At 39.0% G+C, this 22753-nt stretch overlaps 1 protein-coding gene across 2 annotated transcripts; it reads right to left on the bottom strand.

Moving 5' to 3' along the window:
* Nucleotides 1–713: 713 nt before the first annotated feature.
* CIPC (CLOCK interacting pacemaker) lies at nucleotides 714–10073 on the bottom strand. Of its 2 annotated transcripts, none has more exons than XM_036383447.2 (4): nucleotides 10014–10073; nucleotides 7945–8119; nucleotides 6873–7042; nucleotides 714–3389 (listed from the first exon to the last, which is right to left on the bottom strand). In XM_036383447.2, exons 1-4 carry the CDS (start codon nucleotides 10050–10052, stop codon nucleotides 2511–2513), a joined length of 1263 nt encoding a protein of 420 aa, XP_036239340.1. In that variant the 5' UTR covers nucleotides 10053–10073; the 3' UTR covers nucleotides 714–2510. The 2 variants fall into 2 exon arrangements, with proteins under 2 accessions (XP_036239340.1, XP_036239341.1); XM_036383448.2 differs by lacking the exon at nucleotides 10014–10073 and adding an exon at nucleotides 9615–9928.
* Nucleotides 10074–22753: the final 12680 nt, after the last annotated feature.

The following is a 22753-nucleotide window of genomic DNA, read 5'->3' as shown; positions in this document are numbered from 1 at the left end:
TCCTTTTTGGATATAAGGCAATGAGATTCAAGTTGTCTTGTCTGGTGTCAAGTAAGAGCTTTGAATAGAAGCTCTTGTATCTTAGGAAAAGATCTCATGCCACGAGGCTGCTGGATGTTTTGAGCATGACTACCTAGTTCTCCCTGCAAGTAACGTTTGAACAAAACAAAGATCACATAAAGATGGCCACATTTTGAAGTAATGTGTGTTGGTGAGAAGCTGGTATACGGATTTAGTTGGAGAATTTTCTTCAAGAGAAGGGTGTAACATTTTTTACTCCAGTAATTCTTTCAGTAGCCAAGATTCTTACTTCACAATTTCAAACTTCTGCATACCCAGCTGACAGGATTAAGACACAGTGTAGGAGTTCACCCTGCACAGACGGTGAGCATAATGTACAGTCATCATGGAGACAACAGCTCAGATGGAAAAATCCTTCCAGGTTGTTCATGACAGATCTATGGCAGTGGTCACCCACGACAATATATTTTTAGAGCTCTGTACAGCCCATTTTTATGCATGCTCCTCCCAAAGACCTTTTAATTCATAGATACTGTTAAAGCTCACATGACTCTCTTCAGAGAGATACATCATAGTATCACTTTTGTATCTGCACTTTCCCACATGGGCAACATGCTGCTGTGAAGCTGTATTTAAAGCATGCTTTGGAACCAGGGACTTTGCAGTTCAACAGCACTAAATAATCCACAAACTTTTCAAGTACATACTTTATTTCATTCATATTTCACAGTCAATTTCTGTAAAGTTTTAGCAAAAAGGTCATGTTCTATAACAGAGGTGTTAGGCTACTGTATTCAGAGCTAGCAACGGGCTTTGAAAGTACAGAAAATACCTACATTCCAACTAGAACAGTAGAATTTCAAAAAGACATAGTAAAAGTAATCAAAAATACCAACATTTATTAAAACTTAATACAAAAACCAGTCTGTCTGACACATCAAGCTACCCCACTTGTAAGTTGTTAGCAACAGCTGAAGCTGCAGCAGGCCATATGATTGATTAGACAAAGACTGTCTTCAGCTAACTTCTTAATACTAAATCTTGCTGCTTTGAGGATCAAAAGCAACTGTGAGTTCACTGCTTACAGTTTCCATTCAGAGGCTAACACTTCTGTTCAAATTTACTGGACCACTTTCAGATCCTGCCCAGAATCTGGACTTATCCTGGCCCTGATGTAGTCAACTAATTTTCCAAATGCATTTCCAAGTTAACCTATTTTATTACATTGCAGCCAAGAAAGGAAAGCCCTTATTGTTTTAAAGCTTTATCAGGGCTCCCAGGAATAAAGGCAGCTAAGAAAACGGAACAGAGTGGTACCTGATGACACATTTATCACCAGAGACCTTCAACATCCTTATTTTTTTATAGATGTTGAGTTAGGGTTTCCCATTATCCAGGGATATGCTTCCTAAGGAGCCCCAGATTTAAGTATGAGTTCCAGAGTGGATTTTTCTAGTTCAGTAAATACTATTTAAGTCTGGACTGATGCCCAGTAGGAGATTTCTAACCAGCTGCTGAACTTTATTCACAGATTTATTGAATATATATTTATACAAATTACACCAGCAGAAAGGCCCATTAGCTGTAAGCACACCCACTTCAGCCCACCCTCCATACTGTCAGAGAAAAAGTCCATGTGGTACTATAAGGACTACGAGAGATTTCTACCAGCTAAGTCTCCCTAAGTCAGAGGGTATTGCCCTGCAAAGCAAGTTTTTCATTCCTTTACACTCTATTAGAGCAGTGGAAATAGAATGGAGAAGGTCACTGGTAGACTCATTTTTCCTTGTCTCAAACAGCTACAATTGGACTTCATTTTTTCTGCCTCCCTTTCATCTCTACATACCCTGAGCCCATCATCTTGTTTTCTAGGGCAACCGCTTCCTAAAAATACATATTCTGAACTTCAAATTCTCCTCTCTATTCAATTTCTCTAAATAAAAAAAATAAGGAAGGGGATGGGAGAAGGACTTCTTTCACCTCACACCAACTCCCTTCACCTACTTGGAACTGATGATGGCCCAACAGTGGGGCCTGTTCTGCTGCTGCACTCTCAGAAACAACTATCTGAAGATGGGAATAAGAAGATGCTTGCAGAATACTGCAAATGACTGTCTTCACTTCAAGAATGGGAACATGCCAGCAGAACATATACAAACTTCTTCAGACCAACGAATTACACAGAGTTAGCAAGAAATTCAAGGTCTCACTGCAGTACTAAGTACCCATTCTGTCTGGAACCCACCATGCTATTCAGACCAACAAATGACACAGAGTTAGCATGAAATTCAAGGTCACGTTGCAGTACTAAGTAACCATTCTGCCTGGAACCCACCATGCTATTCCAGTCCCACAGCTGGCTCTGAAGACAAATTGTTAATGGCATTGCAACTTTACAAATCTTGGACTCAAAAAATGCTCAAGTAGAAGTCCAAGACAGGAGAAAGGAGGCACAGAAGTAACCTGACCAACAGCTATGCACATTTTTACTACATGTTGGGATAAGTGGGGTCTTCGAGGTTGCTATCAGCTTTATCAGATCCTGTTAGGGATGCTTCTAGCTCTGCCCATGACTGTGGAGCATTGTTCTTTATTGCCTCTATGAAAAGCTGTGTTTGGTGCTTCAGCTGGTCCAGTTCAGCCTGCGTCACCTGGTTCTGATGAATGAGCTCCTTGGTTTTTAAGGTGATCTCCAGCAGTCCCGACCTGCGTAGCACAACAAGCGTGTTCTGAAAGCGCCTGCACTTGCTTTGCTGCTGCAAGAGCAGCTCAGGGGTGCTGCAAATCTCTTCTGGTATCAACGGAGGGCTCCACGCTGCAGAAGGCACCGCAGTCTGTGATGCACTCTCGCTCTCATGAAGGGTGCACTTTGCTGCCTGCAGAGTTCCAAAAGGCAAAATGGGAGTCAAACCTGGCACTTTCTGAGCGTCGCTGGAAACGCGATGAAAACCAGGAAGAGCTGACAGTTTTCCACTTGTCACCAGTGCTGAAGAACTTTGCTGGCTAGAATCCTGAGGGGTCTTAAAGCTAACTGGTAGGTGGGAAAAAGAGCTAGTAGGCAAGCCTGTGCTCATCAGTCCAGGAGAAGTCTCCATCTTGGGTGCTTCTGTGCAGAGTCGTTTATGGCAAGTGGTTTCCTGACATTTTTCTAGATCAAAGGAGTGATCTCTTTTGCAGGGCTGTGGTGCTATTTTGGGATAAGAATTCAGGATGGGCAGGTAATTAGTGGAGTCATTTCTCTTTTTCCCAACAGGGTGAGGATTAATGGGAGGTGGGATTGATGGACGAAGAAACACTAGCTGTGGCTGAGCTGGAATCACTTCAAAGGATGGCTGCACAGTCCAAGACTGGAGCTGTGATGAACTCCCCTGAGAAGCACAAACAGGGAAAAACCACAAGTCTTACAGAAGTGTCATAGAAGACAATAAAAACAAATTTAAACAAAACAGGTGGACTGTGCCATTTTTCTACATTTGATATGTACTATCCAATTAATGTGTAAAGAGTTTTCTATCAAACTCATCCTTCTCTTTTTCTGACAGTGTAGTGTAACGCTGGAAATAAAGCTGTAATCCATAATCCTTTTACTATGCAATAGCAGATGTATTTAAAAACAATTCAATTTATATATGCTTTCCTAAGTGAGGATTACAGTGCAAGCTTATATTGTAAAATGTTCATTAAAAGTTCTACCCAGACTTGGGGTCAAACTACAACTGAACAGGAAAGCTGAAAAAATAATTAAGCTTTCTGTTATGAAATATCTTAAGAGTCAAGGAAAGATTGCACAGACATTTTAGGAACAAATCAGGCTCCCTCTTTCTTGAAAGGTAGCAACTCAAATCTTCTCAAATCTATTATTATAGCAAGATTTTGAAATGGTTATTTAAGATACACAACAGCTGTTCAGGAAGCCTTGTAATCCGAAGTACAATACACAGTTTCAGTAAATTTAAAACTATAAAACAGAAAAAAAAAAGGCTGAATATCAACCAATGCAAGGAGAAAAGCCTGCGGTAAGCCCAGAGAAGTTTAACTTCTTGCCTCTGGGGAAACAGTGTGCACTGATAAACCTTAAAAGCATTTTATTTCAAGAACAACGCCCAAGGCTTTATTCCCTCCCACAAGCCATACTCTGGAATATAGGGGAAAACATCCATTTTTACAAGACATTACCTCTTTTTCCTCCAACACCTTACTACAGATCTTCATGAGACCTTCTGGCCCAAAACATGACTGCTTTTCTCCAAAGACATCAAATGGTCCAGTAAGAGACATTATTTCTGTCTAAAGCAAAATCTCACTTCTTAATCTATTTAAGCCATCACTGCTACAATTATACTAATATATTTTTGTCAGCTGCTTTTCCAATTCCTTACAACTGGAACACAACTGGCAGGCCGGCTCTGAAGGCACAGTTTTTAGCTACCACAAATATGTATTATTATTTTTAGTCTATATTAAGTCATCTGAAATCCATATCCTTTCCACCAGTCTCATAAGTTTTAAACTGGCAAACGCTAACATGCTTTGCTAAAGTCCATTCCCCCAGTAAAGGACTTGGAACTTACCAAAAGCAGGTACTACCCACTGATTAGGACACTGAGACTTGGAGATAAGATTCAATTACCTACTCTGACACAATGTTTCTTTGGTTCAGTGGGCAAGATGCTTATGGAATAGGGGTACAGAACAGCTACCTGTAAAAATAAATATTACTACCTTAACACAGAAGAAAGAACATTCAAAAGAAAAATATCTGGAGATGTAAGGAGTGAGGAAGCATATAAATACTGTAGCCATACAGACACAGGACAGAACAAGTAGCCTTAAGAAGCAAGGCTTTGGAGCCAGAAGTTGCCATTAACTGCACTGCTGAACAGCACCTAGCACACCAGAGCCCCATAATCATTGAGGCCAAAAGAGCTGTGGTAACTGTTTATCTTCCTCTTGGGTTTCTTCCTATCTCTGTTTTTTCTTCTTTTCCTTCTCACATAGCACTCTGCTCTAGTTCTCCTACTCAAAATCTCATTTTCAGTAGAGAAGGCCACTTTGATTTTACTAACTCTGAAAATTGTGTGTTTTGTTGCATTTTTTAGTGAAAGCTAACTTCTTGATGTATCACTGTCACTTGCCTAAAAAGCCTTCCCATTTATTAAAGACTTTTACAAGACTTACAGAAACCTTACCACAATCAGCACTGGCATTAATCACCACCTGACTTTTTTTTTTTGGCATCATTACTGTTAGCTGTTTACATTGTGAAATTGAGCCAGCAGGTAACAACCACTGTAGAGGATCACAGTGGTTCCAAGATGGAAGGATGATGGTGGTGGAAACTGAAACTGGAAGAAATAAACAGCAGTAACTGGATGCTGCTATTTTTTTTTTTGATCCAGCAGGCCCAACTGAGCGCTGTGTTGAAAAGACCATTTTAAAAAGATGACCATCTGAACTAACTAGGCATAATGAAAAAAGGCAGAAAGACATTTCATTATTATTCTGACCTAGACTTGTTGCTTTCCTTTATTGTAGTTAACATTTTTCAATTTGACATTATTGTCTTTAATCATATGTAGTTAGATATTACGATGCACTGCTCAAGAGAACCAAGTGTGGACATTTTATCCATCTCCAAGTCTTTCTTGCCAAATTTCCTTTCTCCTATACTACCAGGGTTATATATACATATGTGGTTGTATTTTTTTATATCTCTCTCTATATAAGCTACTTATTATTAGGAGCTACTTTTTCTTATTTGCAACACAACTTGAAGTTTAACACTGGAATCAGGGCAGGTAATGTCTTAATTTTTGTGCTCTGGGCCAAAGGCTATCAGCCTTTGGTGAAGCTTGGCTATTCCTGACTTTACAAATAAAAACTTCAGCATTTGTTTACACAGTAATTTGTCCACACATCTAGGAATGTGACTATAAAATAAAATTGTTTCTTGTCAAGATAAAGCACGATGCTTAGAAAGCAGAATCACCTCCCCCACAACTGCATAATCTGTTAAATGCTAACAGGGAATATTAGGTCTTGCTTGTTGTCATAACGGGTTCAGTAGAAAAAGAATCAGGATTTATATTCTTTTTTCCCCTTCCCACTGTATTCTCAGAAGTACTCTAGTAAAAAGCATTGAAAAACTTTTGCTCTGCTCCAAAAATCAGTGAGCACAGAGCACGAGGTCTCATAATATGACCGTACTTCTCATACCTTGTGTTAAAATGTTAAAGTTACACAGGGGGTCTCACAGATGTGCTGGAGGAACTAAACATCACAAGAATACTGAAGAACATAAATAGGGGCTGTAATTGGTGCAATGTGAGCCATCATATGCAATTAAGTGAAAAAACTATTAAAGCAGAAGTACCACAGATAAGGATTTCAGATAAGGATTTAACTTTTTCATTTATAACATTCTGGATTTGTGTTTTCCATTGAAGCATTTCTAGAATCTAAGAATGAGGCAACAAACCTATCATCCTACTTCATCATCTTTTTTGAATAATAAAACAACAGCAGCTTTCAAAAGCAAATCACCCTTTTCTGTTTAATCTTTGGTGCTATTCAGGTGCTATTTAATCTTTGATGCTATGAAGATATGTTTTGGTGGGATTCCTTTGAGACAAAGAGGTTTAGGAGACTCAGCAGAGTATCTCTATTTCACATTTCATTTTAGTGATTTCAGCTGCCTTTCCAAAGAACAGACAATCATACTACAACTTCTTAAATTACCAGTTTTTTTCCTGGACTGCAACAACATTACAAAATCTTTTTTGAAAGGAAAAATGTTTTTAAAAAAAAATTAAGAACATGCAATATTTTTCAAGACATTACGTCTTCCCTACCTGCTTAACCAACACATTTTTCATAACAACCATAGGAGATAGGGCAGGAAGGGAGCTGCTTGTGGTCCTCGGGCATTGCCAAGGTCCATCCTCTGCATTCCAACACAGCGCATTCAGCACATCCTCCGAGTCTGTCTGCTCCATAGCACTTGGGCATTCTGAACTTCCATCTGCCAGATGCAGAATTCAGCTGTTAGTTGTTCCACATGCAACATGCTTACATGCCTTTCAGTTCTAATATTCTGCCTCCTTCAACCAAGTTGCCATAAAGAACAATAAAGTTTAGTTCTGTAATATCAACAAAATTAAAGCTGCTATGACAGCTGTCAGGCAGCCTCTAATAAAAGGCTTTGTATTTCAGGTCAGTTCTTATACAGACATTTTCTACACCAAAAATCTATTACTTTCTGCTCTTTTGTACTTAGTCTCCAAGGGACTGCATAGTATCATGAAGGTTGCATTAGTCTAAAAACTGATAAGGAAAGCACTACAGGCTCCAGCATTGCCACATCCACAGTTTGCGATGCAGGCATTTGGTGTCTTGAAATTTTATCTAAAACTCAGTGAAGCAGGTAACTTTTCATAGAAAGTACTTTTTTTTCATGTTTAAAGGTCATTTTTTCACAGTTTTGTTGAGTACTAAAATGGCACATCATGTCTATTATTTTACTGATGTTATAACCATTACCCTCTGGTTTATCAGGCTCTACTGACAATATGGTCAGATCATGAGAAACACTGGGCAGTATAATCAAACAATTCATTCATCACTGCAAAGAAAAAGTAATTTTGACATCTCCACTTCTAGACTCTAGAGTCTAAGATTATTCCATTAATTCTAAATTCCCATGCCATTCAATTCACAGGATGAACTTTGTAATTTGGTAATGTTCCATTCATAAAACTTTGGTGGTAAGCTGATTGCAGGTGAAACCTATCTTGCATAGAAAGACCCTCCAAGGTAATGAGACACAAACTGGAAGGGGTTACTCAGATTTGTTAAACACCACCAATTAAAGCATAGCCTCAGCATGGTAACACACAAAAAAGGTAACACAGTGTTCTTCTAAACCTGAATATCCGGAGTCTTTGTCAGATTCTGCTGCTGCCATGCTGGAGCGATGGTTGAAGCTCTTCATTTCCCTCACTCTGCCCAACAATTCCTCACCAGTGTCAGTAGATGACTGTTTTGTCTGAGTGTTTCCATGGTGCCGTGGACAGTTTTCAACACCTTTTCCATTGAGGAACTACAAAAACAGTTAAGAACAATAAAAGGACTTTATCTGAATCTAAAGTTCCATCACTATAAGATAACAATGGAGGATAGCTGCATATCTCCCTTTATACTGCCAGTGATCTAACTGCAGACTTTAAGAAATATTTCAAAATGCTGAAAGAATGAAATTCAGATCAAAAGCTAATGTACTGGACATGTCTTTCCACCCCAAAAACAAACTAAAAATTAAAGGCTATTCATAAACAACATTTATTTCAAGAACGGGAATTACTCAGGGCATTATTTATCTTACTTTGTTGTCCTAAGGGCTGAATTGCAAAACAAGACAGTTGTGCTGGGTGAAGCTCTTACAATAAATACAGCTGAACCTGCAAAGCTGTGGTTTTGCGAATACAGTTTGTTTCATTCTCAAGAGTAGAGTAAGTCATCAGAGAAAAGAATGAGTGACCAGCGAACACACTGGGGGCTAAAGAAATCTGCTACTAAAAGAGCAACACATACTGCAATACATTCCTAGGGGAGACAGAGCCTTAGAAATGCTCACACCCAGAATGAAAACACTGAAAGGCTGAAACTAAAAGCTATGAAAATCAGAAAAACATAGTAACATTGTGGCCTCTCACGCTACATACTCTCACAACCTTCAGCTGCTTTCTGAAGGTAGGCAGCGTCCAGTAAGACTAAGTTTCTGCTTCTCTTAAAGAAGGTAATTGAGAAACTGGCTAACAGAAAACTGACATAATTAAGTGCAGAAATAATTTCTACTATTATTTGTAGAAATTATTTTCCTATAAAGTAACCCACTGAAGTTATGTCTCAATGTTAAGTTTTATATTTAAATTACAAAAACAGGAACTCTGGAGTCTGCATCATACTCAGGCCAGCAGTCTATCAGCAGCAACATGCAGTACAAGCTGCTTCAAATGACATTGCAACAGACATTCTGAAATAATCTACACCAAAATCCAAGTTTCTTCCTCAGGCCCTGCCACCTTTGTTAGAAGCGTGCTCCAAAATACCGAGTCTTAGCACCAGTACTGAGTTCTGAAATGGGAATATGACTGTCTATTACAGGAATGATAGAATTATGGTCAGCAGAAGAAAATTTCCTCAAGTAGCCACTTGCATCACTTTTACTTTCCATCTTCAGTCACACCTGCCTGCCTGCTAACAGGTATGGAACAAACATGGTTACACAAGCACAATCTAGATGCTATCCTTGCAATGGAAGAAGTAGTTTAAGACCTGATCCACGCTTTCATCACTTAACCTTTTCCAAAACAAATGTATTTTTTAAGAAAGTGATAAGCAGAAATGCTAATCTAAAATAAAACCCCAAAAAACCAAGGCCACCTCAAACCAAAACAAGAAAGAGGACTAAAAATAAAGTAAGAACACCTCATCTGCCAGCTTTGCATTAAGCGAAGCTTTAGAAAGGGCTGACACACCATCTTCTCTCACAGAAAAAGGCAAAACACCACAACCACAACCGAAAAGAAACAAACCAGAAGTGCCACTCCCCCGAGGCACGCGCGTGAGAAACCTCCTGCTCATCCCCGGGTCAGAGCAGGACCTGGGCCGCGCACCGCCCTTACAACCGGGCGCCCACACCGTCGTCCGGGGCTGTCCGTGCCGCTGATACCACCCAACCGCCTCCCGGGCCCGCACGCCAGACTCCTGCGGCACGAGGAGAGCCCGCGCAGTCGGGCCGAGCCACTCGGCTGCCGGTCCCGAGCCACCGCCCCGCCACAGGGCGAGGCGCACCAGGTACAGCACAGTCCCGGGGCCCCAGGGCCGCCACTACTCGCTCACGGCCACGGCCACGGCCGGCCGCCGCCTCCCGCCAGGCCAGGCCACGCCAGGCCACGCCGGGCCGGGCCGGGCCGGGCCGGGCTGCCCCTCACCTGGGCGCGGGGCCGCCACAGCTCAGCCGCGCCGCGCATGCGCCGCACCCGCTCCGGGCACGCCCCGCCCTCACGGCCACCGACGAAGAGCACGGCCGCCGCGCCCCGAGCGCGCATGCGCAGAGCGGTCGGCCGGAGAGCGGGCCGTGAGGCAGCTGCGTGCCGCAGCCGCGGCCGTGAGGGAGCCGGGCGGGCTGAGCGGAGCCCGGAGTTCGGAATGGCGCTGCGCCTCCTGAATGCTGTACAAAAAAGTACGATTCTTCCCCACACAGAAGGTTAGGTGTTTGTGCAGCCTCTCTCAGTCCATGAATGTGAGAGGAAATATGAAGGAAACAGCATCAGAGAGGTCTCAAACTTGTCTCAGTGAGGGAAAACAGGGCGAAAAAAGGAATCACAGAATCAGTTAGGTTGGAAAAGACCTTGGGTCATCGAGTCCAACCTATGACCTAACACCATCGTGTCAACTCGATCAAGTGCTACATCCAATCTTAGATACTTTCAGGTACGGTGACTCCATCACCTCCTTGGGCAACCTGTTCCAATGTCTAGTAATCCTTTTTGTGAAGGAATTCCTTCTCATCTCCAACCTGAACCTCCTCTGGCACAGCTTGAGACTCCTCTTGTCTCTGGTTGCTGGGAGAGGAGGCCAAACCCTGTGTGGCTACAGCCTCCTGTCAGCCTCCTTGTGACAGTGATAGGGTCACCCCGGAGTCTCCTTTTTTCTGGGCTGAACACCCCCTTCTGCTCCTCACAGAACTTGTGCTCTAGATCCTTCACCACCTTCATCACCCTTCTCCTGACTCACTCTAGCACCTCAGTGTCTTTTCCTGAAGGGAGGTGTGAAAAATGCATGTATTTTATGATTGGCTTTTTCCAAATATTAAAATGAATATTATATGTGTTGTGTTAGAAAGTAATGCTGTATTAATTCTCTTAAGTACTGTGTTAAATATAGTTTTAGGTTATAAAAATTGTTAAAATAGAAACGATGCTATGTAGGATACTTTTTTTAAAAAGAAAGGACTCGCAGCACGATAGCAGCCACAGGACACCTAAATCTTTCAGAGAAGAAGAATTTATTGCCCTCTTATCAGAAGAAATGAACTTCTTCCTGCCTCGAAGGCGCTGTTAGGATTCGGAGGAAGAAGTTGATGATGACCAGACAGAATCCTCTATTTGAATGGAATTTATGCATCATGTATGAAGTGTATGAATATGCAACAGGCTATTGTTTTTAAGGGTTAATCCTTTGTTCAGGCTCGTGCTGCCCAGAAAAAGGTACCCGGATGTCCGTAACTCTTTGCCTTTATTGTCTCATATTGTCCTAATTCAATTTGTCCAAATTATTATTACTCTAATTGTATTGCTATTTTATAACCATTTTATTACTATTAAACTTTTAAAAATTTTAAAAACAAGTGATTGGCGTTTTTCACAGGAGGGACATAGAATTGGACACGGAATTCAAGGTATGGTTTCATCAATGCCGAGTACAGAGGAGGAATCACTTTTTCCTGTTATGAGTGAAAACAAAAAACCAACCAACTTTTACATGGCTGGGAAGTATAAAATACATGGATTTGGTTTACATGGACTGCACATAAACCAAGGGCAAATAAATAAGAGGAACTGAGTCCCTGGTTCAATGAAAAAACTAGAGTAGCTATTCTTGTTCTGAGAACTCCATAAATGCTACCAGCACCCAGAAATCTGTCAGAGTATTTTGCATTTGGATATGAAAGCCATTTCATTAGAGAAAACTGAAAAGGCTATGAGGAAGACCTGAGCAAATACAAAATTAATTCCTTAAATAGAAATGGAAAGAAACACTTTCATTGTTATGATGGTCTTGTTAAAGAACCTGAAATGTGCTGATTAAAGAGGTCAACAAGATCTAAGAAATTCCTGAATGAGAAAGAGAAAGACCTTTAATCTCAGCATAGTCTCATAAACAACTTGCCAAATGCAACACAAAAATGTCTGATGTTGCGTGAAATGACACTGTCATTTTAAAAAATATGGCACTGCTGGGTTCCAGTCCTACCAATCTGAAATGCTGTGAGAGAACACTAGTGACTCTTAGGATGTGTTTTTGAGCACTTAATGCTGAGTGCATCTAAGCTGTAGTGTGAGATGTGTGATCTCTAGAGTCTGGATTTGGATGCCTTACTGTTCAGGAGTTTGAGTTCTGAGGAAAAGCATGCTAAGAATGCTGTTGTATCATCTTATTTGTACAGGCATGGTCCTGGGTTGCCTTGTACCCAGAAACAACCCTTACTGTCCTCTCCAGAGGCTGGATTTCTCAGGATAAGGAGTATGTGTGGGTGCTCAGTGAAAACAGCTCACCAGAGAGCAAGTGGCCTGTGTTTGGGACAGACAGCATGCTGTTCAGTTCCGGTGATTCAGAACAGATTTGGAATGTGTGATACCAGGCCTTCCTCCAAGGGGCAACAGGTAGGATAACTGAAATACTGTTATTACTGTTTAATAGAGAAGTTTTCTTGGATAGTCAAGGTAAACCTCTGTTCTAAATGAATGAAATCTTATCACCCAAATTGTCCCTGAATAAGGTTGACTTAAACCTTAGGTTTATCTTGAACATCATCTAAATTCTTCCTCCTCCAAATATGCTGGTTTTGTAGTTTAAATAATATTTCTGTCACTGCCTCTTCTCTCCCTTTTCATTTTATTTGATTCTTCACTGATCCAAGGTCTCATTTACTGTGTGAGTTCAGTGATTACAGTCAGTGGCAACAGGATGTTTTCCTTTTTCCTTATGTTATACAGTGGTTGATTTGTTTATGCTAAAGGTGAGTGTTTTGATGAATAAGAATTAACTTTTTGTTCACTTCCCTGTTTATTCTGGTCATACAACAGGAAAAGAGTGAAAAGAATGTGAGTGAAGTATGACTGCATGTTTATTCAGTGTAGGTGTTTCAACACTTATTAAAAAAAGGTGTTGAATATCTTCTTTCAGGAGAAGATGCAGAAATCATCTGTCATGGCTTAAGAGTGACAAAGGCAAGTTTTTATCTTATTAGGTGGTTAAATAATGTCTGCTTACTGAACAATTAATAAAGGTGTTGATGCATAGACTTCATAAATGCATGTGGGACAAAGAATCTTTTGTCCTAACACAGTGGTAGAAAGAAATGTTTGGCAAACTTAGGAAGTAAAGCATAGCCAGATCAGAAGAATGTAGTTTCATATTTCACTGTCTGAACTGGAAAGGTTAGGTCTGAAAACACCATGTACTCAATCTTTTTTCTTCATATACTCTCTGCTTTGTTTTGCTATCACAGACAAAATACAATTTAACAAGTGCTACATTGTATTAAGTTAGTTTACAAATAAATAGCTTTATTCACCTGACTTCATTGAACCAGTCTAATTTTTATGATATTTTAATACATGTATCTTTGTTACTTCTGTAATTTTAATATATAAATAGAAGAATATTGTTTAAATGATGCCTCATAAATTTTCATGGTCTCAACAAAAGAATTAATTCATCCAGACAAAGTGTGTTGTTGGACATTAAACAATATTAAAGCTCAAAATCTTTTTGAAAGGACATTCCACGTATGTATTTTGTTAATAATTAATATCTTTTCATAAATATCAAACCAGGAAACATTGTGTGATCATGTGCTCTCACCTGCAGTCTGTCACAGATCATAGAATTTCACCCAGAAGTTGACTTAGCAAGATTTTTCTCTAATGAAAGTACTTTAGTAATGGCTCCTTTTCTTCTAAATTTCAACTTTAGGTATGTATTCTTTTCAAAGTACAAATCTTTCATATTGTTATATCCATCTGCAGCTTCATCTTTACCATAAATATATCCAATTAAAGACAAGGCGGAATGAAGGTAATTTAAAAATAACAAATGATTAACAAAGTTGGCATAGCAATAATAAAGCACTTTTGATGCTCTTACACTCTTCTACACTGTTTTATGTTGGAGGAGAACAAAGGTGGATTTAATATTCCCTTTACAACTTCTAGACTTTGGGCCAACTGAGGATTTGGGGAAGCAGTGCAAAAGAGCAGCCCCAGTGGCTGCTTTTAACCCTTGCAGCATCAGAGCATTGCAGCAGTCCAGAGTGCTCTGGAGAGCAGCAAGGCCTTCTGTGTTCCCTCACCTCCCCAGCACAGTCATCCTCTCTGTCTACTCTTCAATACAGAGTGTGGAAAGCTACAGGGTGTAGAAGGATACCTTTACTTAATCAGTGCAGTGCTCTCAGGGATATCTCCTCATTATAGTAGGTTTTTTTTCTGGGGGAAGGATCTACAGGATTAAAACTGTTGCCATGGAAGAGCTACTATTTGTTCCAAAGCAGGCTAGATGTCATGTTTTCCTGGTGTTCAAAAATTTTTTGGGTTTATATTTCAGATGTTGATGGTGGCTTTGGGAGTTTTTTTTTGGTAAGTGTTGAGTTTTCTACGACCATCTCTACAGACTCTTTAGTATGGATTGTAACTTGTCCAGTGTCTTCATTTTTCTAGTTGCATCTTAATTTTGTCAACCTGAGCACTGAGATAAGCATCTTCACATTCTGCATGGCTTCTGTATGCCTGCGTTTCTTGTAATAACCACTGGGTGTCGTCAGTCTCTTTGGATTACAGGACATCGAGAAGGACAAATTTAGTCCAATCAAGGACTGCCTATGGACTTTTTTTTTTTCGGGTAAAAAGGCCGTTGTCTAATTTACATCGGATTACAATAAGGAGTCACAAATCTTACTTTAAAATAATGTAATTTGTTTAGGTAAATGTGTGATTCTTGGGGCTGTCCTGTGCAGGGACAGTAGCTGGACTTTGATGATCCTTGTAGTCTCCTTCCAACTCAAAATATTCTGTGAGTCTGTGATTCTTTATTTATGTATCAAGGGCAACTAATATGAGATAGGAATACTACAAACAACAGCCTAATTCTCTACATGTTTTATTCCCCTTACCGTTTAGTCATTCAACTGAATGACACTTTGTTTGCAGAAAAACACTAAGATATCAGTAGGTAATTAAAGAAATCCTGGGATCATAAATGTATAACATAGCAGAACCAAGGATGAATTGGTGATCTCAAATCGGTATTTTCCTAATTTTTGGGAACTATATTTGACATGCTGTGTTTGAGATTATGATTTTGGTAAAGATTTTGGCCTGTTATTTTCATCATTTTTGCAAGCAAATGAAAAGGCATGAATTTGTAACTTTATATACAAGGATAAAAAATGGACTTCATGCAGAAGAAAACTTGAATGTTGAACCTTTGGTACAGACCTGTGCTGCAGAGGATTAAAGACCAACCATATTAGTTGCACATAGAAGGATTACATTTCCTACAGCCCAGTCAGTAGGAGATCATATGATGTGGTAACACTGATCCAGCCCTGTGCTGTGCCTCACACTATGGACACATGAGCCTGGCATATAGACTGGATGGAGGCTTTCTGAGAAGCTCAGATGCCACTGTGACTCAGTTGCTTTCCCTGTGGGCTTGTTATGTTAAATGCCTGAGCTAATCTGGTGTCTGGGGGTTCTCTTAGTAGTGGTTGAAGCTTTGCCTAACAGTATGATTGTGAAACATTCAGAATTACTAGAACCATCTGAAAGCCAAATATAGAACTGCCTCTTGGTTTGCAGGGCAAAGTATGTTCCCCTATTATAGGGAGCAGTAGTGGGATATATTTTACCTTTAACTTAGAAACCTGCACTGTACTGACTAGCACAGCAAAACTCTGAACAGTTTGTGTCCAGTGCTACAGGAATTGTGAGCGCTTATGGGAGCAGATCGAGAAAAATCTGCTAAGTGCTGATTTCTACAGTGACTGTTATAATGTAGCCAAATCTGGACAGATTTTTATGACACTAGAAAAAGGCGATGCCATGGTGGTAGTACTTCACAGATCTTCAGACCTTTTAAAAAGGTCTTTTAACTTTTTTCACTTGGTGAGTGTGGAAGATCTTCTGAAGAAGTCTTGTTAGGGGAATGTCAGTATCAATTAAAATGTGCTTTTGTTCTGGAGTCATTTATGGACCCTGCTGAGGTCCCTAATTACTGTTTGCAGCTTATGGTCAGGGAGAAACTAAAACCCAGTTTTTATTTAAAATTATATAGCAGAATGGACAGAAGATATAAATTTGATTTCTAATCTATGTGCAAGGCTGATTTCTGTTGTGCTGAATTTATGAGGAGCTACTGGGGGCTCACCAGTTTTGAAAATGGGACCACTTTTTGTATGTCTTTGGGAAAATAACAGAGTTTCTATGAAATATTCTGACAGTAATTGTCTTTCAGATTGTATTGACTTAATACAGGGAGAACCCTTAAGGAATATCTGTCAATATCTCTGAAAAGCTCACTGAAAAATTACATAGTTTCCTCGTGAATACAATATTAATCAGTACAGTACAGAATTAAAAAGTAATAAAATAGGTATAAAATGTGGTGACATTCCTAATTGAAATACAGTAATTGGTTTTTGTTGAAAACTTTTGAAATCTTGGACTTCTCTGGAATGTAGAAATACTCTTCTTTTATTAAAATTAATATAGCCCTCTAAATTTCCAACCTCCTGGAACAGTTTTTTTTGTTTATCAGATTTCTCAAGTGTGATTGTTATAGTGGTCAGATAAAATGGAGGATTGCATAGTGGGAATAGGAATGCCTGAAAAATGTGTATTTCTGATCCCAAGATAATTTATGTAATTGGATCTGTGATACCCTGCTGTAATATTGTTTTTCTTTGTAGCATTGCTACATGGAGAGACACAGCATTGATATTAAGTGCTTGTATGTTTCTGCAGACCAGAGAAAGAAACCTGTAATGGAATATCAGAAATGACAGGCATACTCTGGCTGTCACAATCTTGTCCAGCTCTGCTGTGCCACCAAATAAACTGTTTCAATAGGGCAAAAGCAAAATGTACTAAGGACGGTTGAATATTTACCAGATGTTATGGCATTTGAGACTCCAGGACTAGCTCTGTGTAGATGTAAGACTGAATTAGATTCTTTCAGTTTTGCCAAGGGCAGGAAAAATCATATCTTGTCAGGGAAGACAGCTTTTCTCTTTTTTTAAGGAAATTCTCCACATGATGGCAGTAAAAAACCTCTGGAATTCAGAGGTGGCGTGTTTCACCTTCAAAAGCCATAGGGAGAAAAACAACCCAAGATGAAGAACTGAGTATGTGACTGAGCTTTTAGATTTGCCATTTTTCTCTTGGTAGGCCTTAAATTCCCTAGATAGTTTTCCAGACGGCAAGGCTACATGCAGACTGGAACAAGGAGAATAGGTCACCTGTCACATTATACTAGGGCACAGTGTCACTCACAGGCATTTCTTCAAAAGATATTTTTGGTTTCTTATGCTGTATATAAATGTGCAGAGGGAGAGGATAAGGAAAAAATGAAGTTGTCTTTAATTCCTGTCCACAAACCTGTCTCTGCCCAAAGAACTTGGAGTCTGTGGCTCATCATTTCAAGTCACATAGCAGAGAGCCCTTGGATAAGCACCCAGTTTACCCCAACTAGGCATTTGACCAACTTGATTTGATTGCTGTAACAATGCCAGACAGAGATTAGTTGTGGAATGAGTTTGCAGTTGAGACTCAGCCTGTCTAGAGCACTTGGATATCTTGGTGTATGGAAGCACTTAGAGAGGAGTGTATTTAAAGAACCCAGAAGCAGCTGTGTGGCTAAAATTAAAATGCGTTTTTCTTGTATTGTTTTTGCTTGGTTTCCTGTTGCACACTCTGGATCTGTCTTACGAGAGCAAATGGGCAAAGGAAAGGGATGAGTTAAAGAGATGAAAATCAATCCTAGAAATTCCTGCTTTGCTTTTTACAGCCTGGATACACCAGATATTTGACATGAAAAGGCCTGTGGCTAAAACAGTCTTTGAAAGTATGCTCTTTATATTCATATGCCTTTCATTCCATTCTTCAGTTATTTAGCCCATAGATTTCCTTTTTGTGTGTGTACAAGGATTGCTGCTCCATTCCTTTCTCCCCATCTTTTCTTCCCAGAACATAGGAGGTCTAATTCTACAGTAACTAGCACCAAACGTGCTATAGCTGATCAAAATGTTTGTAAAAATATCTAATATAAGGGGCAGAAAAGTACTGATGTGTAGGTGAAAGCATAGGGTACAACATACAGACATATCAGAGCAAGATCTCTGATAAAGCAAGGTTAAAAATATAAACAATGTTTGTTTATAATCAGTAGAGCAACTGCTTCTTTAGCAGAAAGTTAATTTTCTTTGAAAGAGTATATTACTTAGAAGTCTTAGCATGGAAGACATTTAGCAAAAAAATTATATTCAGATACTTCTGACATGGAGAATTATTACCCCAGAATACTGTACAGGGAATTAGGAAATAGTTTTAAAAACTTGGTCAAGGTCATATAGGAAATCTGTGACAGAGTCAACAAAACATGAGAGTAGTAAGGGCAGTTCCTGTTCACCACTTCCCTCTCTGATCATGTGCCTTACAGAGATTGTAGAGCCTTGCTGTCAGACCAAAAACTTGCTTAGTCTGATGCCCTAAAAGCTGCTTTGAAGCTAAACACAAAACTCTTAAGTTATGGGCAGCTTGGGATATGATTCCATATGATCTTTTAGCAAAGCAAAAGGACATGTTTATATGTCATAGTGAAGGTAAAGGAGCTATTTAGAGAAGAACAACTGCGCTCCACACCAATAAATCTACTTATTACATCTGCTTAAAATGCCCTGAAAATCTATTTTAATTGATTTTAAAAAATACAAATATATGTTAAACCATGCAGGTTTTCTAAAGAGTAGAACTACTATTAAGGAGTGAGATAAAATGACCAGCCCACCTTGCCACTCATAAATGGGAAAGTAGAAGTCAGGGATGTTAACTCCCCACTTTTGAAACCTCGGGCTTGTCAGAAGTAGGAAACAGGATTTCATGTGGCTCATCTATTTTTTTAAGGGGTTCACATTCTTTGTGTATGTTCAGCTTTTCTGTTCATGACACGGAGAGTTGCATACTGTAGCTTGAACCCGCAAGTCAGCAGCGCTGAAAGGGTCGCATTTGCAGTTTGAATGGTCGAGGTCTACTCTAGAAAAAACAAAACCTAATAACCAGGAGGCGGTTAACAGTCTGAATAAAACAACAAAACTAAAATATTACTTGTCTAAATCAACCTTCTACAATCAGCAATCATTCTGGCCAATGTTTTGTGTATTCCGCCAATATCTTTCAGGGGTGAAAGATTCAGGAGCAGTAGCCCCATTAAATGCTGGTGAAGACTGTGGCTTTCACAAATACCAACTTTTTTTTTCTTTTTGTGATTATACAGCTAAAGCATCTCTGGTAACCTTGTACATTTTCTGAAAGAAGAAAAGATGATGATTACATTTTCTGTTTGTTCCGTTTTGCATTTGTTTTTCCTCTTCAGAAACAGCTCAGTTCTGAATGACCCTGTGTGATAAGTAAGAGAAATTCAGTATGCAGTTTTGGTGCTACAAAAGGGCCCACTGGCAATTTCAATGCATATTTCCCAAGTCCTCAGAAAGGTCATTGAGGGTCTCCATTACATGCAGTCTAGAGCCTGCTACAATTTTCTCATACAATTTAATCTGCTGCCTGGATGGCCTCCAGTGTACAAGCAACTGACAATCTACAGTCTTTGGAATTGATTTCCTGGAATTGTGGAATGCCTATTTGGCCTCCAGATGACAGATGTGTGCTGGAGCTCTCAATGCTGCTGCTCTACAGAGATGAGAGAAAATTTGCCTCATTTCAACATTTTCTGTAATCTTTTTTTAGTGATTTTAGGGATGAAGGTATCACTAAGATACAAGTGTTATTCTGAGTGGGCATCATTAATAAAAATCCTTTGCTTTCTGTAGCATTTATCATGTAGGGACCTTTTTGGGCTTATAGATATACTCTAAGACAAACACTGTGTGAATTTGTTAACTCTTGACATAGTCATTTTGCACTTGGGGAACCAAAAATTAAAGGACAGATAAATGAGTTGCCAAAGTTCACACACCAGGGCACTGTCACCATCAAAAAAAGTTTTTAATCTTAGAGTTTACTTCAATTTATGTGGATTCATGCTACAACTCTCTTGTCTTCACTAGGATAGTACCTGTACTTTATTTAAAGGGCATGTTCTTCTTAATAAACACAATATCTGCATAAGTAGGAGACTGAGAAAATAACTTGAGATTTCTAATCTCTTTTCCAGTTTTAAGACCAAATATTCTTCCTATTTTTCTTCTGTATATAAATGCTCCTAAATCTGGAGTATAGGTGCCATTCTCTTTCTCTTATAGTGTATAGAAGCAAACTCCACATGTCAGACTGAGAGTCAGCAGAAAAAACCCCAAATGGTGAATGAGCATTGGGAAAAGTTTGGGGTTTTCATTGAAAAAAACTAATATGAACAGTTCCTCAAGAATGGGTGTTTTCCTTTGATGACTGGCTATGCAGTCAATCTGAAACCTGAGTGATCTGTTCACCTTTCAAATCTAGAAATGTTTCTTCACACATAGAAATTGGGAACAGAAAATAGTAAAATAGAAAAGCTGGGATTCTTAATATGAAACTCCTACTCAACTAACATAGTAATGGATTGTTAAAATGGCTCATTTAATGGAAATATGAGGGCACACATGGTGGCTTGTCCAGAAAGAGGAAACATACACCTGAGGAAAAAACAGGGAGATTTCCATTGGCATCCCAAGCTAGAAATACCTATTGTATAAGGCTTGAATTCAGTTTTGGATTTTGAGGAGTAACACTTTTTTGGGATGTTTTTTGCTTTCTTTGAGAAACTAGCCAAATGCTGTAGGGTGTGAAATTTCATAAAAACAGGGGGAAAAAGTGTATGTAGACTTCAACTGGAAAGGAACATAACAGCTTACAGTGAGAGAGCAAGTAAATAAATAAATAACTAAATAAATGAACATATAAATAAATAAATATTTCTATATAGTGTCAGCCTTGATACAGAAAGCAGAAAAGTAGAGGAAGCAACTAGAGATGTTAGAATAGCAGCTTTGTGCTAAATAGGATGTGGATGAGAACATGAGAGTGAAAGAGAACTTGTGTGAACATGAAATGAAAGTATCCATGATCCTTTTGAAGGAAAGGAGGGAGAACAGCAAAGTAGAAGAAAAAGAATTTCAAGAAAGCAGACTTCAGCAAACTCAGGATACTGGGAGATCACATGTCATAGAAGAGAAATTTAAAGGAATATAGGAATTAAGCACTTCCTGACAGAAAGCATACTCTTTGGAATTTAATGATCCCAATGCAAGGAAAGAATAGCAAGTATATAGCAAGAAGTCATCTGGTTAAATCATATACATTGACCTCAAATATGTGAGTCATACAGGAAATGAAAATTATGTGAGATTACTAGGATTAATATAAAGGAATGCATAAGTATGTGGGGACATAAATCAAAAAGAAAAAAGCACAGAAGAAGTTATAATTAGGAGGAGCAAGAAACCTTTTATAGGTAACCAACTGAAAAAAATCTGGTTTTATTAAGGACATCTCAGTTTATGACTATGGAGTTTCTGTAAGGAATAAGAGAAAGATGGAGAAACCATTCCATACTAAACTGAGAGAGAAAACTAGTAATATCTCAGATCAATTAAATGCCTTTTTTGTTTCAGTATTCACTACAGAAGTCTGCTGTAATCGTGTGGCTAATATAATTATTATGAAAAACTAAGGACCATGATCTTACAGACTAATAAAATTGACTCTATGTTATTTAGAGCACTGGCCAGAACTACTTAAAGCTGTCAGCAGGCATCTCTGATAACATAGGAGATGCTTGCTAAAGCTCAAAGAGATTGAAAAAGGAAAAATGTAGTGCTAAAAGGATAAAAAAGAAGCCATGGAATTTTTCATCAGCCACTTTGACTGCAATTCCTAAAAAAATGCTAAAACAAATAAAATGGACAAATAATAAAATGAATTATATGTAAACATCTGGAAGATAGCAAAGAAATGGCTGACATACAGAATGGATCTGTTGAAAGCAGCCCTCATCAAACCAATCTGTTTTCCTTGTGCTTTGGGCCAATAGATCTGTGAACAGAAGGACAATAATAAATGTTTTGTATCTTGACCCCAGCAGATTTTCTGACCATCTTTACATAGCATACATGCACCACATTTTCCTGAGCAAAGCAGGAAAGCATGATTTATGAGGAAATTTGAAGAACTGATGGTGTTTATTCTATGAGAAAAGTCTGAGGTGAAACATGTCTTTAGATAGGACTTCTAAACTACCCCAGAAAGGAGAATAATTTTTCTCCATGTTCAGCATAGACAGGACAAGAAATAAAAGTTTTAAAATGCAGCCAGAGAAATTCAGGTTAGATATTGGGAGGAATAAGTAGAAATAATGAAGCACAGGCATATTTTGTGGAGAGATGTTGTCAAATTTCTGTTACTGGGGTTTGTTATATTCACATTATCTGTGCTCAGAAATGTTACTGATACTTTTGCCCTGCATCAGGACAGTAAATAGATGAGATGAGCTTTCAAGCTACTTTCCAGTAGCATCTTACGTCAAAAATTTGCCATTCTCCAACTTTGGCTGTCTCAATCTTGTGTCTGTGTCAAACACGTTTTAGACAATGGTGATGGCGACCAAGCACTTTTCAGCATTCACTTTCAGCATTCACTTCAATAACATTTTGTGAAAAGGAAAGAGGTATTCTGATTTT

Source organism: Molothrus ater, chromosome 6 (assembly GCF_012460135.2).
Source record: "Molothrus ater isolate BHLD 08-10-18 breed brown headed cowbird chromosome 6, BPBGC_Mater_1.1, whole genome shotgun sequence".
NCBI classification, from domain to species: Eukaryota; Metazoa; Chordata; class Aves; order Passeriformes; family Icteridae; genus Molothrus; species Molothrus ater.
This window is presented reverse-complemented; position numbering and strand designations above follow the sequence as displayed.